This window comes from Strigops habroptila, chromosome 3 (genome assembly GCF_004027225.2).
Source record: "Strigops habroptila isolate Jane chromosome 3, bStrHab1.2.pri, whole genome shotgun sequence".
NCBI lineage: Eukaryota > Metazoa > Chordata > Aves > Psittaciformes > Psittacidae > Strigops > Strigops habroptila.
Genome location: NC_044279.2, coordinates 85,294,298 through 85,318,622, shown reverse-complemented (window position 1 = coordinate 85,318,622; position 24,325 = coordinate 85,294,298). Strand labels below are relative to the sequence as shown.

The 24,325-nt window shown below is 43.5% G+C and overlaps 1 protein-coding gene across 1 annotated transcript in view; it reads left to right on the top strand.

Moving 5' to 3' along the window:
• The window catches only part of CFAP299 (cilia and flagella associated protein 299), a 156,295-nt gene that overhangs the window by 122,948 nt on the left and 9,022 nt on the right, over positions 1 to 24,325 (top strand). Inside the window, 1 exon segment of the mRNA XM_030479600.1 lies at positions 4,787 to 4,958. Within this exon segment, the coding sequence (XP_030335460.1) occupies positions 4,787 to 4,958 (172 nt within the window).

The window sequence follows — 24,325 nt, the reverse complement described above, 5'->3', positions numbered from 1 at the left end:
TTGTTTTCTTTTTTCTTTTTTTTCTTGTTTCTTTCCTTCTCTTCTTCTCCTGCACCTTTCCTTACATAGAATCACAGAATGGTTTGGGTTGGAAAGGACCATCTAGTTCCAAACCCCTGCCATGGGCAGGGACGCCTCACACTAGACTGTGTTGCCCAAGGCTCTGTCCAACCTGGCCTTGAGCACTGGCAGGGGTGGAGCATTCACCACTTCTTTGGGCAGCCTGTGCCAGTGCCTCCCCACCCTCACAGGAAAGAACTTCTTCCTTAGATCTGTACATATATACATACAGACAACTGCCTTTATGCTTCTGCTTCTTTTCTCCTTATGGTTCTGAGGTCTCTTGGTTCTGCTGAGAGCATTACCTGCAGTACCTGTCCCTCACTGACCCCAGGAAAACATGCGCTCTTCCACATGGGCAAAACCCAAAGGCTGTGGCTACCTTCTTGCTGCTAATGCTGACTCCTTACGTCTCTCTGAAGAAATTTTATGTACTGTGCACATTTCTGGTTTTAATAAGCTCCTTTATTTTCATGCTAGCAGAATTAATCTGAACTCACACTCTCAGCAGGCGGTTCTCAAACTGAGGCAACACCCTGTTTACACAGATAAGCAAATTCACAGTCCACAGAGCTTCTCCCAGTCAGAGCAGTGAACAGTGAGGGACTGGGAAGCACATGTTTCACATACAGAGCAAACATTGCTTCTTCTGAAGGGGAACCAGATTTATTTTTTCTCCTTTTCTCCTTCTGGAACATCTGCCTCTTGGCCAGCCATTCTTTCCCACAAACACTGCTTCCCAGGCTCAAACCAGCTCAGTTAGGTTACTGCGTGTGCATGCATCTTGATGCCTGCCTGCCCAGGCCCACGTACAGGGCACACAGCGAGCTGTTGAACAAGGCAGACTCCACTATGGACCTGGGACGTGTGCCCCAGGCATTTTCTGTAGCTTGGTTGCTTGTTTGAGTCCTTGTAGTAAGTGGGCTGCTTTCCTTACATCCTCAAAGTGCAACAGTCTTTGGAGGAAAAAACAAAACCAAACTAAGCTTGTGCATGCTCTGGTGTCGCAGGTTAGTATCCGGCAGCGCTCTCAGGGGCTGGAATCCAGCATTTAGGTGCTGAGCTGGGAAGGCATATGGAGATGCTATCTAACTCCTGTGGTCAGAGCTTGAAGATACTTGAAGGAAGGAAAAAACCCCAAAGCAAACATAAATTTTATGTTTGTGTGAGTGGATCTCTTCTTTTTTATTTGAATTTGCATTTACCTTTAGACCACATCCTGCTTCTTTTGGAGAGATGAGAAGAAAGCAGGCTAAAGGCTGCTGTGATCCTCTGCTTATTCTCTAAGTCCTCATGTTTTCTTCTTTTGTTCAGTAGTGGGCAAAAGTTAAAGGTAAAAGAAGGTAAAAGTTGGGTTTTTTCCCTTCCCCAAGAAGGAAATTGGAGTTATTTCAGATATGCTCCAAGTTTTAGAAGTGTCTCAAAGTTAGCATAAGAAAGAGAATGGTATTTCCAGATGAAAATACAGGAGTGTGTGCAGAGCATGTTGTAGGCTTGCTTTACGGGGGTTCAATCTCTCTACTGAAAGGACAACATATTTCTGCTGTACCTTGCCCCTTTCACCCCAAATCAAGAAGGTAAATCCCAACCTGCAAGCCTGTGGGTGTTTTATGCTATTTTCACTCCCAGCTAGCCAGAAGAACAGGGCAGCAATTTGTCTCTGCTTGTAAAGCAGAAATGGTAATAGCATCTGGTTTCAAGATAGAGAGCTGAGGTCCTTTCTCTGACTACTGTTGCCCACTGGTATTTCTATTAGATGTAATGTGATCTGCAGGTGGCAAATAAGGCCAAAAACTACGCAACAGAAATAAATTCCTGCTCATTAGAAGTATATTTCAACTGGTAATGTATTTTACGCCTGTCCCTTTCAGCCCAGTTGTGCTTGTTCCCCTGAGTTCCCATCTGTGATATTGGCCATATGAAAAGAGCTTCCTAAGTGAATTAGTGACCGACTCCTAAATATTGTCTGTCTTTACTTTCCGGTCATCGACCTCCAGTCTGGTATGCTGTGAAAGGAGTTCCAAGACTGTTTCACCAGACAACAAGGCTGGCCTCTTTATGTGTTCTGTCTCTTCAGCTCCACTGCACTTGGACACATCTTCATTGCAATCATTTCAGTTAGTCTCTTCTCTCAGGTAACAAGTGTCAGGACAAGAGATAATGGCCTCAAGTTGCACCAGTGAAGGTTTAGGTTGGATATTAGGAACAATTTCTTCACCGAAAGCGTGCTGAGGCATTGGAACAGGCTGCCCAGGGCAGTGATGGAGCCACCATCCCTGGAAGTGTTCACAAACTGTGTAGATGTAGTGACATGGTTTAGTGGTGGCCTTGGCAGTGCTGGGGTAATGATCGGACTTGATGATCTTAAAGGCCTTTTCCAACCTGTTTGATTCTATGTTTCTATGATTTGCCATCTTGGAGGTCCCAGTCCAGCAAAGCCCTTTGGATGCAGTTAAAAACCATCTGTAGTTAGTGTGTGGGACATGCCTACAAACTGTGAAGAGGAGGTGATGGCCTGTATTAAAACGTTTTCTTCCAGGGTAGGAATGTCCTGAGTTAAGGAGAGAGGAAAGCAAGGGGTTTGGGAGAGCTGAAAGTTTTCATACGATAGCTGACACGTGTACCTTTTAATCCCTAGAAAGTACCTGTTGGTTTTTCTCGCTCCCAGGGATGTTAATTGGTCTTACAATGTGAATCGTTGCTGTACACTTTAGAGTCATAGCATGGGTTGGGTTGGAAAGGACCTTAAGATCATCCAGTTCCAACCCCCTGCCATGGGCAGGGACACCTCACACTAGACCATGTTGCCCAAGACTCTGTCCAGCCTGGCCTTGAACACTGCCAGGGATTCAAATTAACTGAACTTCTAGTCATTTTTGAGGAGAAAAAAAAAATAAATAAAAATAAGCATTGAACTTAAACACCTCAGTGCTTCCAAGTTTCTACCTGTGCTGGAAGTATTCAGAAGATGATCTTTGTTCCATGTTTGTCCCCATCTAACTGTCCTCCTTCCAATGTTTCTAATCAATGGGTTTAAACTGAAACAGGGGAAGTTCAGGTTAGATATAAGGAAGTTCTTTACTGTGAGGGTGCTGAGGCACTGGCACAGGTTGCCCAAAGAAGTGGTGAATGCTCCATCCCTGGCAGTGTTCAAGGCCAGGTTGGACAGAGCCTTGGGCAACATGGTCGAGTGTGAGGCATCTCGACCAGTGGCAGAGGGTTGGACCTAGGTGATCTGAAGGTCCTTTCCAGCCCAAACCGTTCTATAATAGCATAGGACATGATTTTGGGCTGGGTGAAGCCAGTGCAAATTTCACTTATTTTGATGCTTGCTTATGGGAGAAACACGCTTCCTGGAATGGTAGGGCTGCCCACTGAAAACAAAACGGTAACGGCAATAGATTTGTACAAATACTCTATTCTTCTCAGGGGCAAAAAGCTATAGCACAACTAAGAAGTTTAGAATAACTTAAGAAAATTCAAGCTGATTCATAGTTTAATGAGTGAATGCTTAGAGATGATAGGAAATGAATCCCGGATGAGGAAAGAAGGCAAACACTGTTGACGGATGAGAAGGATCAAAGGCCTTTAGCTTTGAGAGAGGCCTCAAAAGTGTAACATTAACATAGAAATTTATTTTTTTTACATATTCTGGTTGCTCTCTTAGAGTTTGTAAAGCAATTTTGATTGTAGTCTCTATGCTTATCTGTAGTTCCATGTTGATTCATAGCTGATAATAGATGAATGTTTTGTTAGGAGATTAATTTTATAAGCAGAAGAGCCTTGCAAGGTAGCCCTCTGGTTAACATTGCAAATAATACTGGAACATCTGCCAGCTTTTTTAAATAATCACGTCATACAGCCTTCTACCAACCCGTGGTCTGTTCAGTTGGAAAATAAAGCAAATAAGTGGTAAAGGAACAGAGAAGGAGTAGAGAGTAAATGGGAAGCAAAGTTTCCCAGCAGCAAGTGATGCAGAAGCCATCCTGCTTTAGTCAGCTTTAGTTCTAGGCACAGATTTTTGTTTTGCTGTTTGTTTGCTTGTGTTTAAATGATCAGATTTTTGTTCTGCAACTCATTAGCTGTTAGGAATGAAACAATACAAGGGTTGTCTGGCAAGAGAGAGGGCTGGTGCAGTCTGCTTGGTTCTCTACTCCTAGCACAGAGTAGAGAGGCATATGGTAACCAGTTTCCAGTCATCATCTTTCCAAAGAGCTCAAAATCTGCTGTGAATATGAAGTTGAATAAGTTTTGCTTTGGCTGTAGAGGTGCATCCCAAATCTAACAGCATTCTCGCTCTTCCTACTTGGGTCTAGTAATTACTGCATGGACAGTAGTGTTGTAGAATGGCCTAACAAAACCACCCTTGCACAAAACTAGGTGTCCAATAGCATTAGACTGCTTCAGGATTGTGTGTGGGGCTGGCAGAGATGGCCTGGGACCTGCAGGAAGACCCCTCCCAGGTGGCAGCAGGAGACATGGGGAATACACGAGAGCATGTTGCGTTGACGCTGCATTTGTATTTATTTTTACTGCAATGCTGCCAAGCCTGTGTTAAGAAATTGCCTTAATATGCCATAATTCAAGTGTCTTAACTCCTAACAGAAGCCTGATCCAGGCAAGGTTGAAAATGTTTATATAGTCTCTAAATATGTTTCTATACAGAAATCAGCACGCATATCTATGTTTCTCTTCTTCATTTGTGGCCATCTTTGTGTTTTCACAGAGGTGTCCTTTCTGTTTTCACAAAGACAGTCTGTAATCTTCCTTCGTGACAGAAATACTCGTTGCCAGGAGGTGTCTGCATACATCGACTCTGCACACAGACTGACAACAGATGACTTGGAAGTCTGCTTCAGTGGGAAGAAAAGACCTTTCCCTCAAAAAGCTGACCTGAGGTATTTGTCTTGACTTTGTTTTCATTTATTAGCATGTAGGCAATCTATTGAGAAAGATGTACATTTTTTTGTGTAGGGAGATATGGCTTATGAAAGTGATTTTCACTGAAAGGCAATCAAAACGGATCAGAATTGGTTGTGGAGAATGGCTTTAAGAAGGGTCCCTGTCGTATTTGTTTGGTTCAGAGCATAAAACTTAACCAGGACATTACAACCATTGCCTCTCTATGCATCTCTCATTAACCTGAGGAGCCTGTAAGTAGCAACATGGATGCCAGAGAGGGACTTTTCATCGGGGACTGTAGCGATAGGACAAGGGGTGATGGGTTCAAACTGAAACAGGGAAATTCAGGTTAGATCTAAGCAAGTTCTTTCCTGTGATGGTGGTGAGGCACTGGCACAGGTTGCCCAAAGAAGTGGTGACTGCTCCATCCCTGGCAGTGTTTAAGGCCAGATTGGACCCAGCCTTGGGCGACATGGTCTAGTGTCCTTTCCAACCCAAACCGTCCTATGACATGCTCTGATCAGTACTAGCATGCTTCCTGAGTGTCACAGACCACATTGCTGCAGGCAGCAGTTGCTGGAACATCTCCATCTTTGCCTGCACTCCACGGAGTCCATGGAGGATGCTTTTCTTCAAAAGTGGGCCACGTGCAAAAGTCTTCTGGTAGCAGGTAAGATTGTGTGTTACCTGTGACTAACGAGAAACATCATCGATGAGCTTTTTCCTGAATGATTTGTTTTCCTTAAAATTCATCCTGTGCCTGAGTCTGAGATGTGTTGCACTTTGTTGGTGAAGGCCAAATTGAAGAGGCTTGGCGCAGCCGAGCTTGCAGTCCGAGTGAGGCCTGGGACCGTGCTTGGCACTGAAGCAGTGTGTGATACTGCAGGCAGGTGCTATTCGGCAGGGGGAAGGAGATGGTACAAATCTTTGAAAGGAAGAAGTGTCAATAACTAGCAGCAATGTCATGTGCAGTCACTATCTCCTGGTGAAAAGATGTCCAGTACAAGGGAGTTAATGCCTTTTCTCCATCTTCTAAGAGTGGTTTTCGGTAATGCAAATCACTGCAAATTCTGTTGAGTCAAATTCTGGCATGTGTTCTAGAGGGAGAAAGCAGGAACGGCTGTTGGAAAGGAAAGTGGGCTGGTGAAGGTTTTGCGTGATTCGTTCACAGGACAGTAGATGTCAGCAATGAGGCAGAGATACTGAAACCTCCCAGCGCTGCCTGAAGTGGGAAGTAAACCGCCTGATTTTGTGCTTTTAAATTGCCGGGATGGATCAGACAGTGTCTGTTTATGACCAAATTAAGAACAGGAGTGAACACAACATTGTGCCTGCTTTGCATATGATGGCCTTTCTACATATTAGGATTTTATTAGTGACTCATAAATAAGCCTTTTTAAATCATTGTTGTCATATCTCATAAGAAATGTATCCAGTAGGTGTGCTTAGTCCTGGTTATTCTGAGTTGAAAAAGTTTCATTTGATGTATGCTTCAACCTCCTCTTCCTTCCCTTCTGTCAAAACTAGGGTACACTGCAAACTTCATAGACAGCTTAGTGTGTTCATTCCTTCTAGTGGTATAATATAGCTGCAGGTGATAATTCATTTAACCTCTTTGTTAAAAAAAAGGGGAGGTTATATACTTATATATGGGGTTTTATAGCTAGAATGTAACCGTGCAAAACTGCATTTGGACCTTACAGCTGAACATAAAGGGAAGTTGAGATAAAGCATGCGCAGTGCCAGGAAGGCTACTTTTGTTCTATTCATATACATATGTATGAATGTATGCACTCTAGTTAAGGAGGTTCTTTTACAGATACAGATATAGATATAGCTATAGATATATTTATATAACAATACCTATATATACTAAAGTCTTAGGACATTGGACACTGGCTAAAGAAAAAACGTTTACTTTATGGTTAAATGATGTGGTTCTTGATGCATCACATGTACAAACGGGCTTTTTGTAAAAGCCCCATCACCTCACAGAAAACCTCTAGCCACATTTATGTATCCCATGGTACATTGGGGTTGTTGAGCACCCCATTTTGCATCAGGTAGGTGTCTTCAGAGCAGCACATTTCATTTCCACCATGTCTCTCGTGGTTAACTTTGAAAATGTTATTGGACAGAATGTTATTTATTAGACAGGCATGAAGAAGCCCAAGATTTGGCTCATACTGTACTGATTTGAGGAGTCTCGTTGGCAGAGATCTTACCATGTTCCCTGAAAACCTTTTCATTGAATAGATAAGAAGATCCAGTTTATGGGTTGAAGTTCAATTTGAACTTCACCTGCTGGCTCCTGTATTTGTAGTTGCATGCCAGGTTAAATACAGCTTTAGAATTCAACAAGTTGTAATTACATAGGCTGTCATCAAAACTGTCTTCAGCCACTCTTCAGTAATCTAAAAAGAATTTTCTTACAGCTAATTGTACAGGTAATTTAATGGTCATCCCTCACCTTGGTAGTGTTGTTCTTCTGCCTTTTTGTTTTCTACCCAGCTTCTCCAAAGTGTGTGTTCTTTGCGAATGGGGATGATTTGACTGTATGTACTCATTTTGTGCCTTCAGCTTTAGATCCCTTGTCAAGCTCTGAATCTAAGTCTTTTCACCACATCTTTCTTCCCTGGATACTTAGGCATTTAGGCAGGTATAAAAATATCGGATTATAGATGCCATATCTACTTTTCAGCCTGAAAGCCTGGCTGAGTAGTTCTGTCAAAAGTGATTGTTCCTAAAAGTCATCTTATCAGTTTGAGTTGTTCCAAAATGCTGCCTTCTTAAAAGACAAACTGGCTTGGGAAACAGCCTCGCTTGGAGCTTTACGAAGCCCTTACTCTTGGTCATACTTACTCTTAGTCACTTGGGAGATTATAAATTGGGGTTTTGCAGGGAAAGTTAATGTCTTGTGCAGAGCTATCAAATTATCTTTTATATATGGAAATCTGTACTTTGCTGCAACACACTTTTTTCCTCAGCTGTCTGAGGCTGTCAGGAGATACTAAACTTGGTCTTAAGGACCCTCTAAATCAGATTCTTCGTTCACAATATGAAGTAAAAATGCTGAACAATTAAGCTTATGTGATGTTCATACTTTAAATCTGGTAGGTAGTATCAGAGGCTCTCGTATTTGATCTACATGGTTTGTCTGAGTATTTTTGCCATTTTATTGAATTGCCCTATCAAGGGAGTATTATTTATGTGATATAATCCTCATTCAGTTCCAGTTTATTAAATGAAAGGAATGCGTCAGGCAGTCAGTTCTTAAGAGGTCTGGAATCTGGACTGTAATTGAATCCATTCCCTCTCAGCTAATTTATGTAATCTGATGAGAAACAAGTGTAATACAATTTGTTCAAAGAAAATGGAGAATGTTCACTCTATGGAACCATACCAGAGAAGTTCTCTGAAGGAAGAACCGCAGCAGAAGGGGAAGTTGGGCTCCCTTCTGTCTGATCAGCCTAGTCAAAGAGGATGAAATTAACGTCTTGCAGTAGAGTTGTACTGTTTCAATTTTGTGTGAGCTCCTGCCCTGTGTTTTCATTAGCTTTCTGTGGCAGTGTGCTAGACATAGTGGTTTTGATAGTGTACACTGTAGCCTTCCATCCTCACACTTGGCTTGTTGTTGCTGTGGTTTCATTTCATCTTACTAGTTGTGCACATTCTTCTCTAAAACAGAGGCAGGGAAGGAGCCACTTGCTGTAGAACAGGGGCTAGATTTTCCCCTGAACTAAGGGGCTGAAATCACTGGCTTGGAAGCAGTAAAACTCCCTTGGTTTTGGCCTTGGCATGCATCAGTCTGAACATGGGAGGTCCAACATTCAGGGTTTGTGGTGATGCACCTCATCTGCAACAGAAGGGCATCATGACACATGGGTATTGTCAGACACGGCATGTTGTTAATTGGCCAGAACCATCCCATCAGGTTCTGCCCTTCTCCTCTTGTAGTTCAGCTGTGGTCTGTTCTGGCTGCAAGTGGGCGCAGCACTTGGCAGTCATTCAGTAACTGGGGTTGGAATTCCCTCCCATTTTATTGTCTGGTGTATTCTGAGATACCATCTGTTAATCTGTAAAGACCTGTAGGCCAAATCGTGGCCAGCAATATGTTCCCAAGTATGGAGCATGAGGCAACTTCTCTCTTCCCTGCTGGATCCCGCAGACCTGCAAGCAGTTTACAGAGGAGCCCTGCTCCTACCCCGCTTTCCCAGGCAAGAGCTGAGAGGACAAGTCCGAACTTCATTTCAGGACAAAGGTAGGAACATCCTGAGTTTCCAAAATGTGTAATCTCCAACCTTGGAAAGGATTAGGCAGACTCCACCCCCTCATTTGCAGGGATTACCATGCTGCTAGTAATATTACAGTGTAAAATAATCCAGGGTTGAGAAAAAAATCATAGAATAAAAGAATGGTTTGGGTTGGAAAGGACCTTAAGATGATCCAGTTCCAACCTCCTGCCATGGGCAGGGATGCCTCACACTAGACCATGTCGCCCAAGGCTCTGTCCAGCCTGGCCTTGAACACTGCCAGGGATGGAGCATTCACCACTTCTTTGGGCAACCTGTGCCAGTGCCTCACCACCCTCACAGGAAAGAACTTCTCAACATCCCAATTTCATAAGGACTTTGCCATGGCTGATAGAGTAGGTTTCATTGGATCTCTTTGAAAAGAGATGCTGGTTTCAAGCAGTTTGACAAGGGCAATACTAAACTGTCTAGGTCTTTGGTTACAACAATGTTCTGTGTTTGTTGACCAATACCCAAATAATACCAAGCCAGTTGCTGTTGAGACTTCGGCACAGTGGGAGGTGAAGGGTGTGAAACCAGGGAACCTGGATGAGAAGATGCCAGTGAAGGCATGTTGGCTGGAGTCCTTCTCTAGCCATATTGTGGCGGAAATGTCCTTGCTGTTTATCTGTGATTCCAGAGTCCTTCCTTGTATAATGGTATTCATAGAATCATAGAATAGTTTGGGTTGGAAAGGGCCTTAAGATGATCTAGTTCCAACCCTCTGCTGTGGGGGTCGCCATTCATTATATATGAGCCTTAGTGTCCTACTCACACACAGGAGGGCCTGAGTTTGGAAGATTTTGAGTACCTCTGATACCGTTGCTTTTGGTAGTATTTATGGCTTAGTCACCTGTTAGGTTCCTACTTATGCACATTGCTGTCTCACATTGGGCACCCGGGATTTCTTGTCATAGTTTTCAAATCTTTTGGAGATGAAGTGAAGCCATGTGCTGACAGGAGGAGCAGCTCAGCAGAATCCAGGGGATTGTTCTTCACCACCACTTAGGTATGCAGGGCAATGGAGAGCAAGGGCAGCTAGAGAGAAGACTACATTCAGACTTGATGTTTGCACGTGTGAGGAGAAAATTCCATTGCTGTCAACTCAGTAAATGTTTCATTTGGAGATGTATGACTCCACATCCGGCTCATATTTAAACACAGCAAATATTACTTTTCACTTTTAATTTCTCTCTTTTTTTTTTTTCCAATTCAGACTTCAATCTTGCAAAAAAGATAAAGTCTCTTAAGAGAAAAGATTGGCTTTTGACAACTTTGAGCAAATGAACCGTATGCGTTTGAAATAGGGACATGGAAACTACAAAGCGCTACAATCTTAGGAGAGAAAAAATTGTAACGTAAGGAAAAGGCTATTTTGTGCTCCTTGTCAGTGCAGTCGAACTATCACTGGAAAGAACAAATGAGAACAGTAGGAAGAGCCTCTCAGAAAATAGATATTGGCCAGGTGCTTGTCTGAAATGTGATTTGGGTTAAAGCTTCTATGTGCAATCTGAGAATCAGAAATGATTCACGGCTGTTTATGTGTGAAGACAGTGTTACGACGCACAGACAGACGCATTCGGCAGCGGGACCTAAACGCAACAGCTCTTTTTGCTCTTGCTGATTCCCTGAAAATAAAGGGAACAGTTTTGCAGTGCTTCCCTGTGCATTCACTCATTCCAAGGGAGCTCTGCAGGCCACGAGGTCAAATCCTATATATCCTGCTTCACCAGATAGCTGCGTATTTTCCTACCAGCCTCAGTTCTCTCTTAGTGTGGACCAGAAATGATACTGAATTAATCTCTGCAATGCTGACAGTAGATATGTGCTGGTGCTGTCAGGCTGGTTTTTATCAAGCTCTTCTGAATCATTCTGTTGTTTGTGTTAGAGCTGTCAGCCCACGTGCTGCAAACCCAGCAATGTCTCATGCGTGGAGGATGTGCTGAACACTCTCAAGCTGCAGTGTTAAAGGCCCCTTTAATGGCTTCCTGGTATAGCTGCAGTGTCATTAATAGTATTAGAAACGAGAACAGCTAATGGGTGAGGTCCCAAATACGGGACCTACTTAGGCATTCCCTTCACTACTTCTGTATTCAGAGAAACACTTAAAGCATATGTTTACATGTTTTTCCAGGCCAGGTAACTGAATAAGGACCCTAGATTGAGGCATTAATTGCAGAATGTATTTGCACACAAAATGGTAAGAAGAATGTAAGTTAAAACACAGTGCACCATGAAGGAATGAGTGTGTGAAGCATGGAGCTAGAGGTGTCAAGGCAGCACAGAGCCAAGCGCAGCTTGTCCCATGCAGGGCACTGTGCACCCTCAACACGACTGCTCTGACTCAGTCTGAAGCAGAACTTCAGTTGGTGTTGTGGTGGCCAACCTGGGTGTTGTTTGTTAGTAATGGACCAGCGGACATCAGAGGGAGATCTGTACTGAAGCTGTAGTGTTCCTGTAGCTCTAGGTTTGTACTGAAGCTTTGTACTGAAACTGTAGCGTCCCATAGCTTTGTGAGTACTTTTGGTTTGTTGTTTGGACAAACATCAGCCAGAGCACTGTGTGCTGATCCCGCAGCAGCTTATGATTCCTGCCACACACACAGGTGCCTAAAAACCACTTTTTCCTTCCAGTTAGACTTGGAAATAGCTGTGGCTGCAGTCAGTATGTCCACATTTTTTAATGGATGGTCATATGGAATAAGTAGGACTTTTTTCAGTTGCCAGCTACATCTTAGTGAAAATTATGGCAAAATTCTCATTGTTGTGCTGGTAAGTAATGGCATTGCTGTGCCATTACTGTTGAGCTGTGCTGGGTAGAGCTGAGCTGTGCATTTGGCGCAGACAAAGTTTAACTGGAGAATCACCACATCTTGCCATAAACAGGTTTTCTCTCTAATGCTGAGCAGGGTGAAGCCCCAGCCCCTGTGATGGACAGCCCCTACTTGCACCTGGCCTAAGGGACCAAGGGTTGTTTCGCATTGATTATTAACTTGCAGGAAGGAGAATTAATACTGAGGGAGGGATCTGTTTTAACTCCTTAGGAAAACTTTCCCTAAAACTTCCAAAACTATTGTTTGGAAAAGACATAGTGTCTTAAAAATGGGGAGGAGGGAAAGGAGCAGGGAAAGACAGAGAACAACGCCTAACAAGCTCAGGATAACTCAGTGCTTACTGGCTCTTGTGGCTGCATTTTTCAAGGTCTCCTGTCTGAGCTATGGCAATAATTAAAGATCCAGTGAAGAATGGATGTGCAACTGCATTTCCCACATCCTTGGTGAGGTCTGAGCAATCAGGGTCTTGAAATAAACATTTGGTTGAAAAATTCCTCAGTACCCTGAACCGAATGTGCTTATCTCCTGTGCTGCTGCAGCAGAGGTCTGCAAGTAATTTGATGGTGTACAAGAAAAGTATTTCCAGTTAAAAGCTCTTGTTCGGTATCACCATGTTTTCCCTTATTTTCAGATTACTGTGATGCCCGCGTGATGCTGTATCACTTTTTCATGCCACTGTATCTCAGTACTTAGAAGCTTTAAATCTGCATCTCTTGAGGGGTATTAAGAAGGTAACGAAAGCAAACTCCTGGCCTCTAGCAGAGATCTGCCTGGATAAATAATATCTTGCTCTGTGCTTCTCTTGATTGCTTAAAAAAAAGGGAGGGGGGACATACACAATCTTTTTTGTTTGCTTGCACTGCAGAGTTCATATTTATGTTTGTGGAAATCTTTAGATGATACACAATAGTGATTTTAATATCAAAATATCCTGAGGGCACCCATGCTTATGGAGAGCAGATGGAAGTCTGGCTGGGGAGTCAGTAAGCCTTCAGGAGGAAGCCTGAGGGCTGTGTTTCATCCTCATCTGCTTAAAGACAGGGCAGCTTACTTCATGCCAACAGAGGATATGCCAAGCAGGAATAAAGTACTGAGAATGTTAAAAAGTTCATCATGTTCTTTTATCTTTTTTTTTCCCCTTGCTATCAACATACATATCCCTTCCTCAGCATATATATCCCTTATCTTCCTCCATGAAATAACCATTTATGACTTTGTTTTCCTCATCTTTAGTTTTGTTTTAAATCTTTTCCTGGTTTTCTTGGTCTCTGGCTTTGCTTAACTCCCCCTGCCTCCTTTTCCCTTCTCACTCACAGAGAGCTCAGAAAGTTGGCCATTCCTCTGGGAAGCCTTGTCACAATTCTTTGTGTTTTTCATGGAAATGGGGATCTCTCACAGTGGCAGCCCCTATGCCAGTCTGTGATGTGACAGTGACACAGGGACAGAGGGTGACCCAGCTCTCTCCTGGGGGTGTCTCAGTGCTCCTGGTCGAGTCACTGCAGCCGTTCAGCACAACTCCCAGAGCTTGTCATTCTCCCTTTTATACCGGGCTCAGAGGCTGAGTGGCAGGGAGTTCCCGTGCTCCTCCAGGTGAGCCCAGTGGGGCTTGTTCAGTGCAATCTGAGTCTCTCAGCCCTACTAAATTCTTCTGGTGCTTTTCCAGGGGCTGAAGTATGAGCCCAATTTAAGGGAATAATGTAATTCACTGCAACAGTAAAGACCATACATCTGCAGGTGATGACAGCTTAACTGCAGGTACTCTGTGGGTCCCACAGGCTATTTTTATTACATCTCTGAAAATGACCACAAGCTAGGAAAGTGGCTTAATTCTTTTCACTGATAGGGCATTTTGGGAGGGTATGATTTTCCTCTGCTATAGGCTATCCTCCCTCCTGCTGGCCCCCTGTCTTGAGTAATGCCTGGAGACTATGGATTTAGAATGACATTCCAGGCTGATCTAGTAACAAGGTTTGGATGTGGAAGCTGCTGCGTGTCGAGCCAAGCTGGAGTCCTGGCTGTGCCAGAAATGCATTGTTTAAGCACTCTGTCTGGGCAGTGCACCTGCACCTATGCATTGGAGCTGCCACTGAGCAAAGCCTTCCCCCACTCCTGCTTCTCATTATGGCGCAGAGCAAACGTTCTCTGCAGTCCCACAGTATCTGGTATACCCTGAGGTTTGTGGCATACCAATACCATGCACTCCAAGATGTTCAGAAGCTCGGGGAAACAGTTGGGAATAGGGATTTACGGTCTTCTGCGCACAGGCAGATCGCACATGTAACCACTGAAAATATTTCCTGAAGAACAGCAGGAGAAGGGGTGGGAGAAGAATGGGGTAGCATATAAGGTGGTGTCCTGGGTTCAGCTGTAGCAGTCATTTTTGTCCTTCTTAGTAGCTGGTGCAGTGCTGTGTTTTCAACTGTAGTCTGAGAACAATGCTGGTAACACACCGATGTTTTTAGTTGCTGCTAAGTAATGCTTACCCTGATCAAGGACTTTTCAGTCTCTCATGCTCTGCCATTGGGGAGGGGTATGGGAAGTTGGGAGGAAGCAGAGACAGGACACCTGACCCAAACCAGCCAAAGGGGTATTCCATACCACAGCACGTCATGCCCAGTATAGAAACTGGGGGAGTTACCCGGAAGGCCCAGATCGCTGCTCGGGTCGGGCTGGGTATCGGTCGGTGGGTGGTGAGCATTGTATTGTGCATCACTTGTGTTTATGGTTTTCTTTTCCTTTTCCCCCGTTAGTTTTATATTCTCTCCCCTTGTTATTTCCCTTATCATTATCATTATTGGTGGTAGTAGTAGTGGTTTTGTATTATACCTTAGTTACTGGACCGCTCTTATCTCAACCCATGGGATTTACATTCTTTCGATTCTCCTCCCCATCCCTCCGGGAGCAGGGAAGGAAAAGGGGGGAAGTGAGCGAGTGGCTGCGTGGTTCTGAGTGACCGGCTAGGCTTAAACCACAACAGGGGGGAAAGGAAAGATAATTCTTCTCTCCTTAGTAGAATCATAGAATCATAGAAATCATAGGTTGGAGAGTCACAGAATCATAGGTTGAAAAGAACCTTAATGTCATGCAGTTCCAACCCCCTGCCATGGGCAGGGATGCCTCACACTAGACCATGTCGCCCAAAGGCTCTGTCCAACCTGGCCTTGAGCACTGCCAGGGATGGAGCATTCACCACTTCTTTGGGCAACCTGTGCCAGTGCCTCACCACCCTCACAGCAAAGAACTTCTTCCTTAGATCTAACCTGAACTTCCCCTGTTTCAGTTTAAACCCATCACCCCTTGTCCTGTCACGACAGTCCCTGATGAAGAGTCCCTCTCTGGCATCCTTCACATACTGGTAGGCCCCCCTCATATACTGGAAGGCTGCTCTGAGGTCTCCACGCAGCTTCTCTTCTCCAGGCTGAACAGCCCCAATTTTCTCAGCCTGTCTAATGGTACCATTTAAAGCCCTTGCTACAGTTAGCAAGGAGAGATGCTTTCTTTTTTTGGAATGGAACATTCAACTTATTTCTCACATCATATAATCCCACGTATTATCGTAAAATGCTGCAAGATATAATCCCAACTGCTTCAGCCAGAAACTGATGCAGAAGTCAGAATTTTCACAACATTTTTAATGAAAAACCCACAACTTATTAATCAGCCCTGTCCCATCTGCCAAAATAAACAAGGAAATAGGAACTGTCCTTTGCCATGGAAGCCTCTCCCCTCGTGCAGGGCTGAGGAACAGCCCGTGGCTTCCAAGCGTGATGGTGGCCAGGGCATGGGGAGAGCTTGGGGCTGTTACGGGCTGTGATTTGCCAGGGTGTCTGCAGGTTTGCTGGAGCATGTTTGCATGTGTTTAATAGATGGGTGTTGATAGGCTTCCTGCTGGAATTCTACCGTAATTTTCCACTATGCTTACGTTTCCACACTGATACCTGCCTGCAGATGCCTTTTGATGTATGTGTTTCTTGCAAAATGGCAACTTTACATAAAATACTGAAGTATAACACAAATTATGTGTTCTGTACTTTGGTAATTCTGTCTAGAAGACCACAGGTGACAGATCTTAAAACAACTGTATAGGAGGCAGGAGTTGTGGTAACATATAGCTCTAGTTGGATGTGTAGGAACTGGTAAGTTTTCTCAACTTATGGTTGAGAATATCCCTTTTTTTTACTGTTGGACATGGCAGTATTCTGTTCTATATACAACACATATACCATATTTCCAGTACTCTAAAGCATTCAACTGTGTTAAGCAGATGTGGAAAAAACAATGATTACATCAGTTATAAATCATAATATTTGAGAATCCAGCTCAAAACATTAGGGAAGGGAAAAACTTATCTATGCTTTTTAAATTTCAAACTGCTAGAAAGTGATTAGTCTGCTGTAAGTGAAATGTTCCCATTGTTAAACATTGTGCTATTCCAGTGTTTTGGGAAACAATTAATCTTTCTTTTTTTCTTGTGTACACCCCACATACACTGTCTTCAAAGACAGATGTTTCTTGCAAGCCTTTTCTGTAATCGTTCTGCTAAGTTTTGGTCTCTCTTTTATCCACCGTGGTTTGTAGCACTGCTGTCTGTGCTGCCTGGCCAGGCGGGTGTTCCCCATCCTTGTGGTGTTTTTGCTTTTCCCCCTGATGCTTGCTCCATTGTTGCAATTTCTTGCAGTTTTACAACTGTTGTTACCCATCCATTAGTTAAAATCAGAATAATCTTACTGTAGCTCTCAAGGAACTTTATGGATATGTTCTTTTGCAAAGGATGTCAAAGACTTTGCTCTTTCTGTTTTTATGCTGTGAAACGTTACACGTACTGACATGGGATTTGTTCTTACATTGCTCCTAAATGAGAGAGAACTTCCCAGGATTTGCAAATGAGGATTCTGAATAGCCTTGCTTCAAAAAGCAGCAGCAGCTTTGGCTGAAAGGGAGTTTTTGCGTTCACCTCTCTGCAATAGGGTTTTATTCATGTGTAATGTGCAGGTACATAAAAGGCATGTGAGGCTGCTCTCACCAGAGCTTTGTCCTGGACCTGCCTGAGATCAAGGCTAGTCAATTTGTTCTTTCTCTTAGAATCACATTCTTTTTCAGACATTGAAGCATCTTGGTCTTGGAGGATGCACAGGAGAAGGGATCCACTGTAGTTCTCTGAATACTGCAAAATCCCCTTGGTCCTGTAAAGTAGGACCAAAGTAGTTTTCTTCAACCATGGAAAATGATAAATGTGTTCAAAACCACAGGTTTTTTCTAGTATCAAACTGATGAGGGCACTCAACCAGTTTCTGGGAAGCCTTCGTCTATGGTTCAGGCTTTACAGGACATTTGCTTCTCCTTATTAGTGTGCTAATGTTTTCCCTAGTAATTATTTTGTATTTCTTTTTCTTGCTATGGTTCAGACAAGTTCAAACTCTTGGCTTGATATTCTCCACTTAAAATGCTTTCGTTTGGAACTAATGTTAAAAAATGATCTTTTGACCTTGAAAATCATCTCTGTGTTAGTGAAGAGATGATTAAAAAAACCCAAAACCATTATTTCGGGGGGGAGGGTTTCAGCCTCTGTTTTTTCATCATTGCACTTGCATCTACATTTTGTCAGATCTGTTTTCGCAACAGCACTGATGTTTGTTTGACACCCTGCTGTGTCTCAGCCAGATGCCACAGACCCAGTTTGGACATAGAACAGATAAAATTCTGCCATACCCACTGGTTGAATTGCTTTGGCTGTTTCCTGAGCATTCGTTGCCATCTGTACCAATTGCTTCTTAAGTTGTAGCTTGCTGAGGGGATTGTTTCAGTTTATGGTTATCTGTAGTAAGCAGTTAATAGCACCTTCATGCCTGCATATTGAAGACAAACAGGGAGAGTGGTATTCTTAAAAACTGTGTTACTGACTTTCAGTGCACTGTGTAGTCCTGTTGTATTCAATGTGTTCTGTGTAGTTTGAGGAACTGGAGCCTCCATACATTTTATCCCACCATATTTCAAAGGGGTTCTGGTTATAAACTGTTTCTTATTTTAATGTGCAAGTAGATGACAGAGTTTGGCTCTCTAGTTATACCTGTGTGTCTCATGTGCATAAACTTTGCAGATTACAAGCTATGAATCTATAATAGAGAAGAGATAAGGAATGTGAATAATCTGTATGCCATTTGCTTCATTAACATCACGGCTCTGCCACCTTGTTTGGATTGAAATAGAAAAGTTGCCTGCCTGATGCCCTGTCATCTCTCAGCTCTGTTGCTAAATGTACATTTAAATTAGGTATGTCAGTCTCCCAGATTGATAATATGTGATTTGACAGCATTACAAACCCAATCTGTCTGCCATAGTTATGTTGATTTGAGCCATTCAAGCTATATGTTGCTGTGTGTCACACCAAGACTTGAAATGGGTTTAGTAATGGGTTAGATCAAGTTTGTAGCAGCAGAGAATAGGCACTGCCTTTTCCTGTACCAAGCATTCAGCCCTAAGAAACTAATGGATTATACCAAGGCCAGTGTTTGCAAGATGTGGTACCTGAACTTAAACCTGCTAGTTTTTAAGTAAGTTACTTTTGAAGATTTTTGTTTTACACTATTAGCTTTTAGTAATTCTCTGCAGCCTTAGTGGTCTCCTGGGTGCTCTGGTCCCACCAAATCCTAGCAAAACACATTTTTTTCTCAACTAGTATTGGCAAGCTGAAAGCTGCAAAGGCCATTTTGCAGGAGATTTTACATCCTGAACCCAGAGTTTGTAATCCAGAGGTTTTCTGAGGATGTGTTTTACAACAGTCCTTCAGATCTAACGAGCTTAGGAGTGACTCTGCCTTTTTCCTCAAGACAGGGTAGTCCTTTCCTAGATAGCTGGCATTTTTGCCACTCGAAGGGCAGTTAAGTTGCTGGAGATTGGAACTCCTTATGCATCCTCATCTCTCCTGCTCCTGTGTATTTAAGAGCTGAGGTCACTGTGATAAAGATAAAATCCTGAGCATATTGCAGAAATGGGGGATTAGAGGGAGGCAGGAGGGAGTTGTAGAGCAATATTTTGAATATGTGCCTGTCCTGGGTTCAGCTGTAGCAGTTATTTTTGTCCTTCTTAGTAGCTGGTGCAGTGCTGCGTTTTCAACTTCAGTCTGAGAACAATGCTGATAACACACTGGTGTTTTTAATCATTGCTAAGTAATGCTTACCCCAATCAAGGACTTTTTCAGTCTCATGCTCTGCCAGTGAGGAGGGGTACGGGAAGTTGGGAGGAAGCAGAGACAGGACACCTGACCCAAACCAGCCAAAGGGGTATTCCATACCACAGCACGTCATGCCTAGTATATAAACTGGGGGGAGTTACCCGGAAGGCCCAGATCACTGCTCGGGTCGGGCTGGGTATCGGTCGGCGGGTGGTGAGCAATTGTATCCTCTCCCCTTGTTACTTCCCTTATCATTATCATTATTGGTGGTAGCAGTAGTGGTTTTGTATTATACCTTAGTTACTGGACTGTTCTTATCTCAACCCATGGGATTTACATTCCTTCAGTTCTCCTTCCCATCCGTCCAGGAGCAGGGGGGGAAGCAGGAGGGGAGTGAATAAACAGCTGCGTGGTTCTGAGTTACCAGATGGGCTTAAACCATGTCAGTGCCTACATATTTAAGATGTGACTTCTAAATGTTTGTATAGCTGGCAAACTTGGAGAATATAAGACTTGCTAATGCAGCTTACTGAAAATGCAGCTTGCTGAAAACAACAAGGCAGGCCAGTGCCTCTAGGCTAAGGTGTAAGGGGAACGATGTACCTTTTTCCAGTTCCAGTGGGAAAGATGCATCTAAATGTCCCCAGGTTGCTTGGAAATTGCAGCCTTATTCATTTAGCAGATTGGTTACTCTGAGGATTCCCTCAGTGCCTCAGCCATTAGGATCTCAAAGGATTTGCGTTAGTTGGGGTTTGGGAAGAAGGAAAGAAACCTTTCCAAGCCTTGAAGGTTGTCTGTCTCCCCTGGCTTTACCTCACACCACTAAAGTAAAATAATGGGGAAGTGTTCATTTTTCATAGAAGTATTATTTTTCATCAGTTCATCTAATTATCAGAGCTGATAATTAGAACATTCTAGCACATGGCTTTATAGATTTATAATCCTTTCTGGGCTCCAATCTTTTCCTTAAGAGATCACAGTTGGAAAGAAAGAAGACCCTTTGAAAGAAACCACAGGAAGAAGGACAGAGAGATCCATGCATACATTAAGCATGCTTTGAATACATGCCTTAACAATCCATCGTTTCATCTCAGATCCTTAATCAAACTTTGATCAAGAGGCTAATTTATTCATAGATGTTAACCCCGCTTCCTTCAGAAGGGAAGGTGTTGGAGAAGCTGGCCCAGCCCCACAAACACACACATCCAAATGGATATGCAACAATAGTTTGACATTTCCTTTACTAGTTTGCCTACTTGTATAGTTGCCTTGTAGTTCCTCCAGGTCTTCCTGCTCATCATGTCTTTCTATGACTCTGATCCAACAAAGCACCTAAGCATTGTTTTCGGTGCTAGTTCAGCACATCTGAAGCTCATGTTTTTAAAAGTGTTAAAGGTTTAGGCATGTGCCCAGGGGGATTTTGAAAGCTCCTTGCAATGCACCCCACCTACTACAAGAAACCGTCAGGCTTTGGAAATGTGTCTTGGCACTTACCTGCCTCTTCGGCACCTGAAGCAATCAGAGGTGCAGTTGTTCATCATCGTCTGGCTTTTCATTAACGTAAGAGGAAAGCTAGTAAGTGAACCTATGTGACAATCAGACAAATGCTCTACTGTGGTGCCTTTCTTCATTTCTAGGTTGGCCTTTGCTAGGAATTCCCCCCAGATAATTCCAGGCACTGGCACAGGCTGCCCAAGGAAGTTGTGAATGCTCCATCCTTGGCAGTGTTCAAGGCCAGGTTGGACAGAGCCTTGGGTGACATGGTCTAGTGCAAGGTGTCTCTGCTCATGGCAGGGAGGTTGGAATTAGAGGATCTTAAGGTCCTTTCCAACCCAAACCATTCTGTGATTCTATAATCAGTTATTAAATCCTTCCCTAAGATTTGATTATTTTCTAGGAAGATTCAGTGATCTCTTCTCCCATCGCACTGCTGATCATTATACACTCCTTTGTCTGCTGTGGTGAGGAACTGGTTTCAGTAAATCCATAGTGAATGAACTTGAGGTCCCCTGTTCTGCAGAGGCCATTGTTCAGAACCTTAGCTGGCCATACCACTTGGTGTAAAGCAGGGACAGAGGGACAGTGCATGCATGTTCTTGTAAATGCTTTGGTTGGTTGGGTTTGCTTTGTTTCAACACCCAAGGCCTAGCTAGGAGGGAAACTTTAATGATTGAGACTTCTAGTTTTATAGGGTGTTTTTTGGGGGGCTTCCATCTGAAGACATTTTTAAAAGGCACATTTAGGGGAAAAAAAAAAAAGAACTTGCTTGCCTGGCTGACTGCTCTTGCAATCACCAGATACCCATGCACAAAAGAACAGGACTCTGGGTTTGTAGGTTGATCTATCAGAGATATGCAACTTCCAACAGGCCTTCAGTGATTATTAATTGCACAATATGTATAAGCTGTTCATCCTGTTGTTCCTTCAACAATTACATGCCTCTCTTTTATCTTCTTTGTTGTAGCTTCAAGATAAAACTTTTTCTTCTCATTGGCCATAAATCCTGATGTGTTGGGTTGTTTTATTTTTTAATGATGGAGAAAACTAATAAGATAATCCATTCTGAGTGATTACTGCACAACTTGTGGAGCCTGACAGTTTCATAATTTCTTGGAATACGGCCTATAACCCTGGGACTTTATTTTTTTTCCTTTTATTGCTTTCATTTCTTCTCTTTCTCTTATTAATCTTAGCCTTTATCCTGAAATGCAAAAGAGGTACCCGACCGAAGTTCAAACAGTTCTGGGCATACCGAGCAGAGGTCTAGCTTTTCGTTAATGGAAGAGGAAAACTAGTAAGTGAACCTATGTGACAACCAGACAAATGCTCTACTGTGGTGCCTTTCTTCATTTCTAGGTTGGCCTTTGCTAGGAATTCCGCCCAGATAATTCCATTCACTGGAACAGGCTGCCCAAAGTGGTAAATGCTCCATCCCCGGCAGTGTCCAAGGCCAGGCTGGACAGAGCCTTGGGCGACACGGTCTAGTGTGAGGTGTCCCTGCCCATGGCAGGGAGTTGGAACTAGATGATCTTAAGATCCTTTCCAGCGCAAACCAGACTGTGATTCTGTGATTCTGTACCTATTTGCATAGAAGCACACAGCAGTACATAGCAGGGCTGAATCAGTTTTGTAAACTCCAGTGGGCAGTGTGGGCGGCAGCAGTCCAGTGTCTGGAGATCTGGTGTAAATTTAGGCAGCAGCAGTTATCATAGAAAGTTCTGCCAGAGTTTGAGGAAACCACAGTTCCCAAATTCTGAAAGCACCTGAATTACACAGGCCATCACAGACAGGCAGTGACATAGTCTCTCGATGGTATGTTGCAGAAGGATTTGTAGGGGTTTTTTTCCTACCACATACAACTGGCATCACAGATTATTTTTCCCCCAGGGTTAAATCTCCTTGAGGCACAGACCAGATGTCCCCATCTTTCCACATTACCCACTGAGTACAACCAGGTCTTTGTGTGAAGGAAGCCTTTCCCATGGGAAGAGCAGTACACATCACTTCCCCAGCCATTTCTCTATGTGCACTACAGGGACCTTCTCTCCTCCCGCAGTTTGTAGGAGTTTCATTTGGGCAGGACCAGGACAGTGAGAAGATCCTCTGATATCCCAGCACTTCCATGCCCCATTGCCCAATGCTCTCAACAGAGTCTTTAACAGTCCATTCATGAATCCTATTGTCTTACTCAGTTCTTTCTGGGGGACCCCACTTTGGAGCAGGGAAGAGGAGTCCTCGCCTGAGGAGGAAGGAGCAGCAGAAACAACGTGTGATGAACTGACCACAGTCCCCATTCCCCAAAGAAGGAATGGGGACTGTGCAAACTTTGCAAATGAAAAGGGAAGCTTTATGTAGCAGTCAAGAGTTTGGTGATTTTAATGACAACCTTCCGAGGCAGCAAACTTCAGGCACACACTTAGATTATGAGGACTGAAACATGTGCGATTGAAGTCCTTCAGCTTTGATGGAAGGCAAGGTGCATTGGCTTGTGACATAACAGAATGGTGAGACAGGAGAGTGGGCAGTTGGTGAGATAGCACAGAGATGCTTAGGGTGATCATCTGGATCCCACTGCTGCCTGCAGAATAGCCATGTGGGGGTGTGTATGTAGATAAAGTAGATATATCATGTGTGCTCGTTGTGTTACATGTATTTGAAGTCATCTTTGAATCATAGATAATTCATTACAATTATCTGGTGAGTAAGCTCTGTGGAAAAAAGTTGTTCAACGGCTCTCTGTGCATATGTGTGAAACAAAGGAAGAAAATCTAACCATTTTAGATGCTGGTAGACAGAACAATATGAACTACATAGCAGCTCTTCATGGGGACAGGCAGGAGAGGTGTGCAATGGCAGTACCCAAGAACACAGAACTCAGCTTTTCAATATAAAAATGACTATTTTATATGAAGATTAGAGATTCTTATTTTTCTGTTAAGAAAAAGGCTGAAAAAGAGACTCACAGGATGATAAGCATCTTTTGGCTGCGGGAATTCCAGAGCTCTCTTGTGCAACAGAATTGCTTTCCAAGTCCTTTTTGTATTGCTGCTATTCTGACTGAGAAGTATGCCAAGCCATGAGAAACTCCAAATGCACCATTTAGTTCATGCTCTGCTAGGAGCTGCGTACTGTAGGAAAGCTTTAGACATCTAGCATCCTTAAGGCACTTCCAGCCTACATCATAGGACCGAGGTTTGGGTTATGCTCTTGTCCCGTGTAGATGTACGTTTCCCAGGCACTGTGGATTAACAGTTCAGTGAAGCTCATTGCTAGCGTACCACTCCATCAGCCACCTTGCGTTTATCTTCACGTCCTTTCAATTTGTTGCTCTTCATGGTATAGAATCATAGAATCACAGAATGGTTTGGGTTGGAAAGGACCTTAAGATCGTCTAGTTCCAACCCCCCACCATGGGCAGGGATGCCTCACGCTAGGCCATGTTACCAATGCTCTGTCCAACCTGGCCGTGAACACTGCCAGGGATGGAGCATTTACCACTTTTTTGGGCAACCTGTGCCAGTGCCTCACCACCCTCACAGTGATCAGGATGTCACAAGACCTGACTTA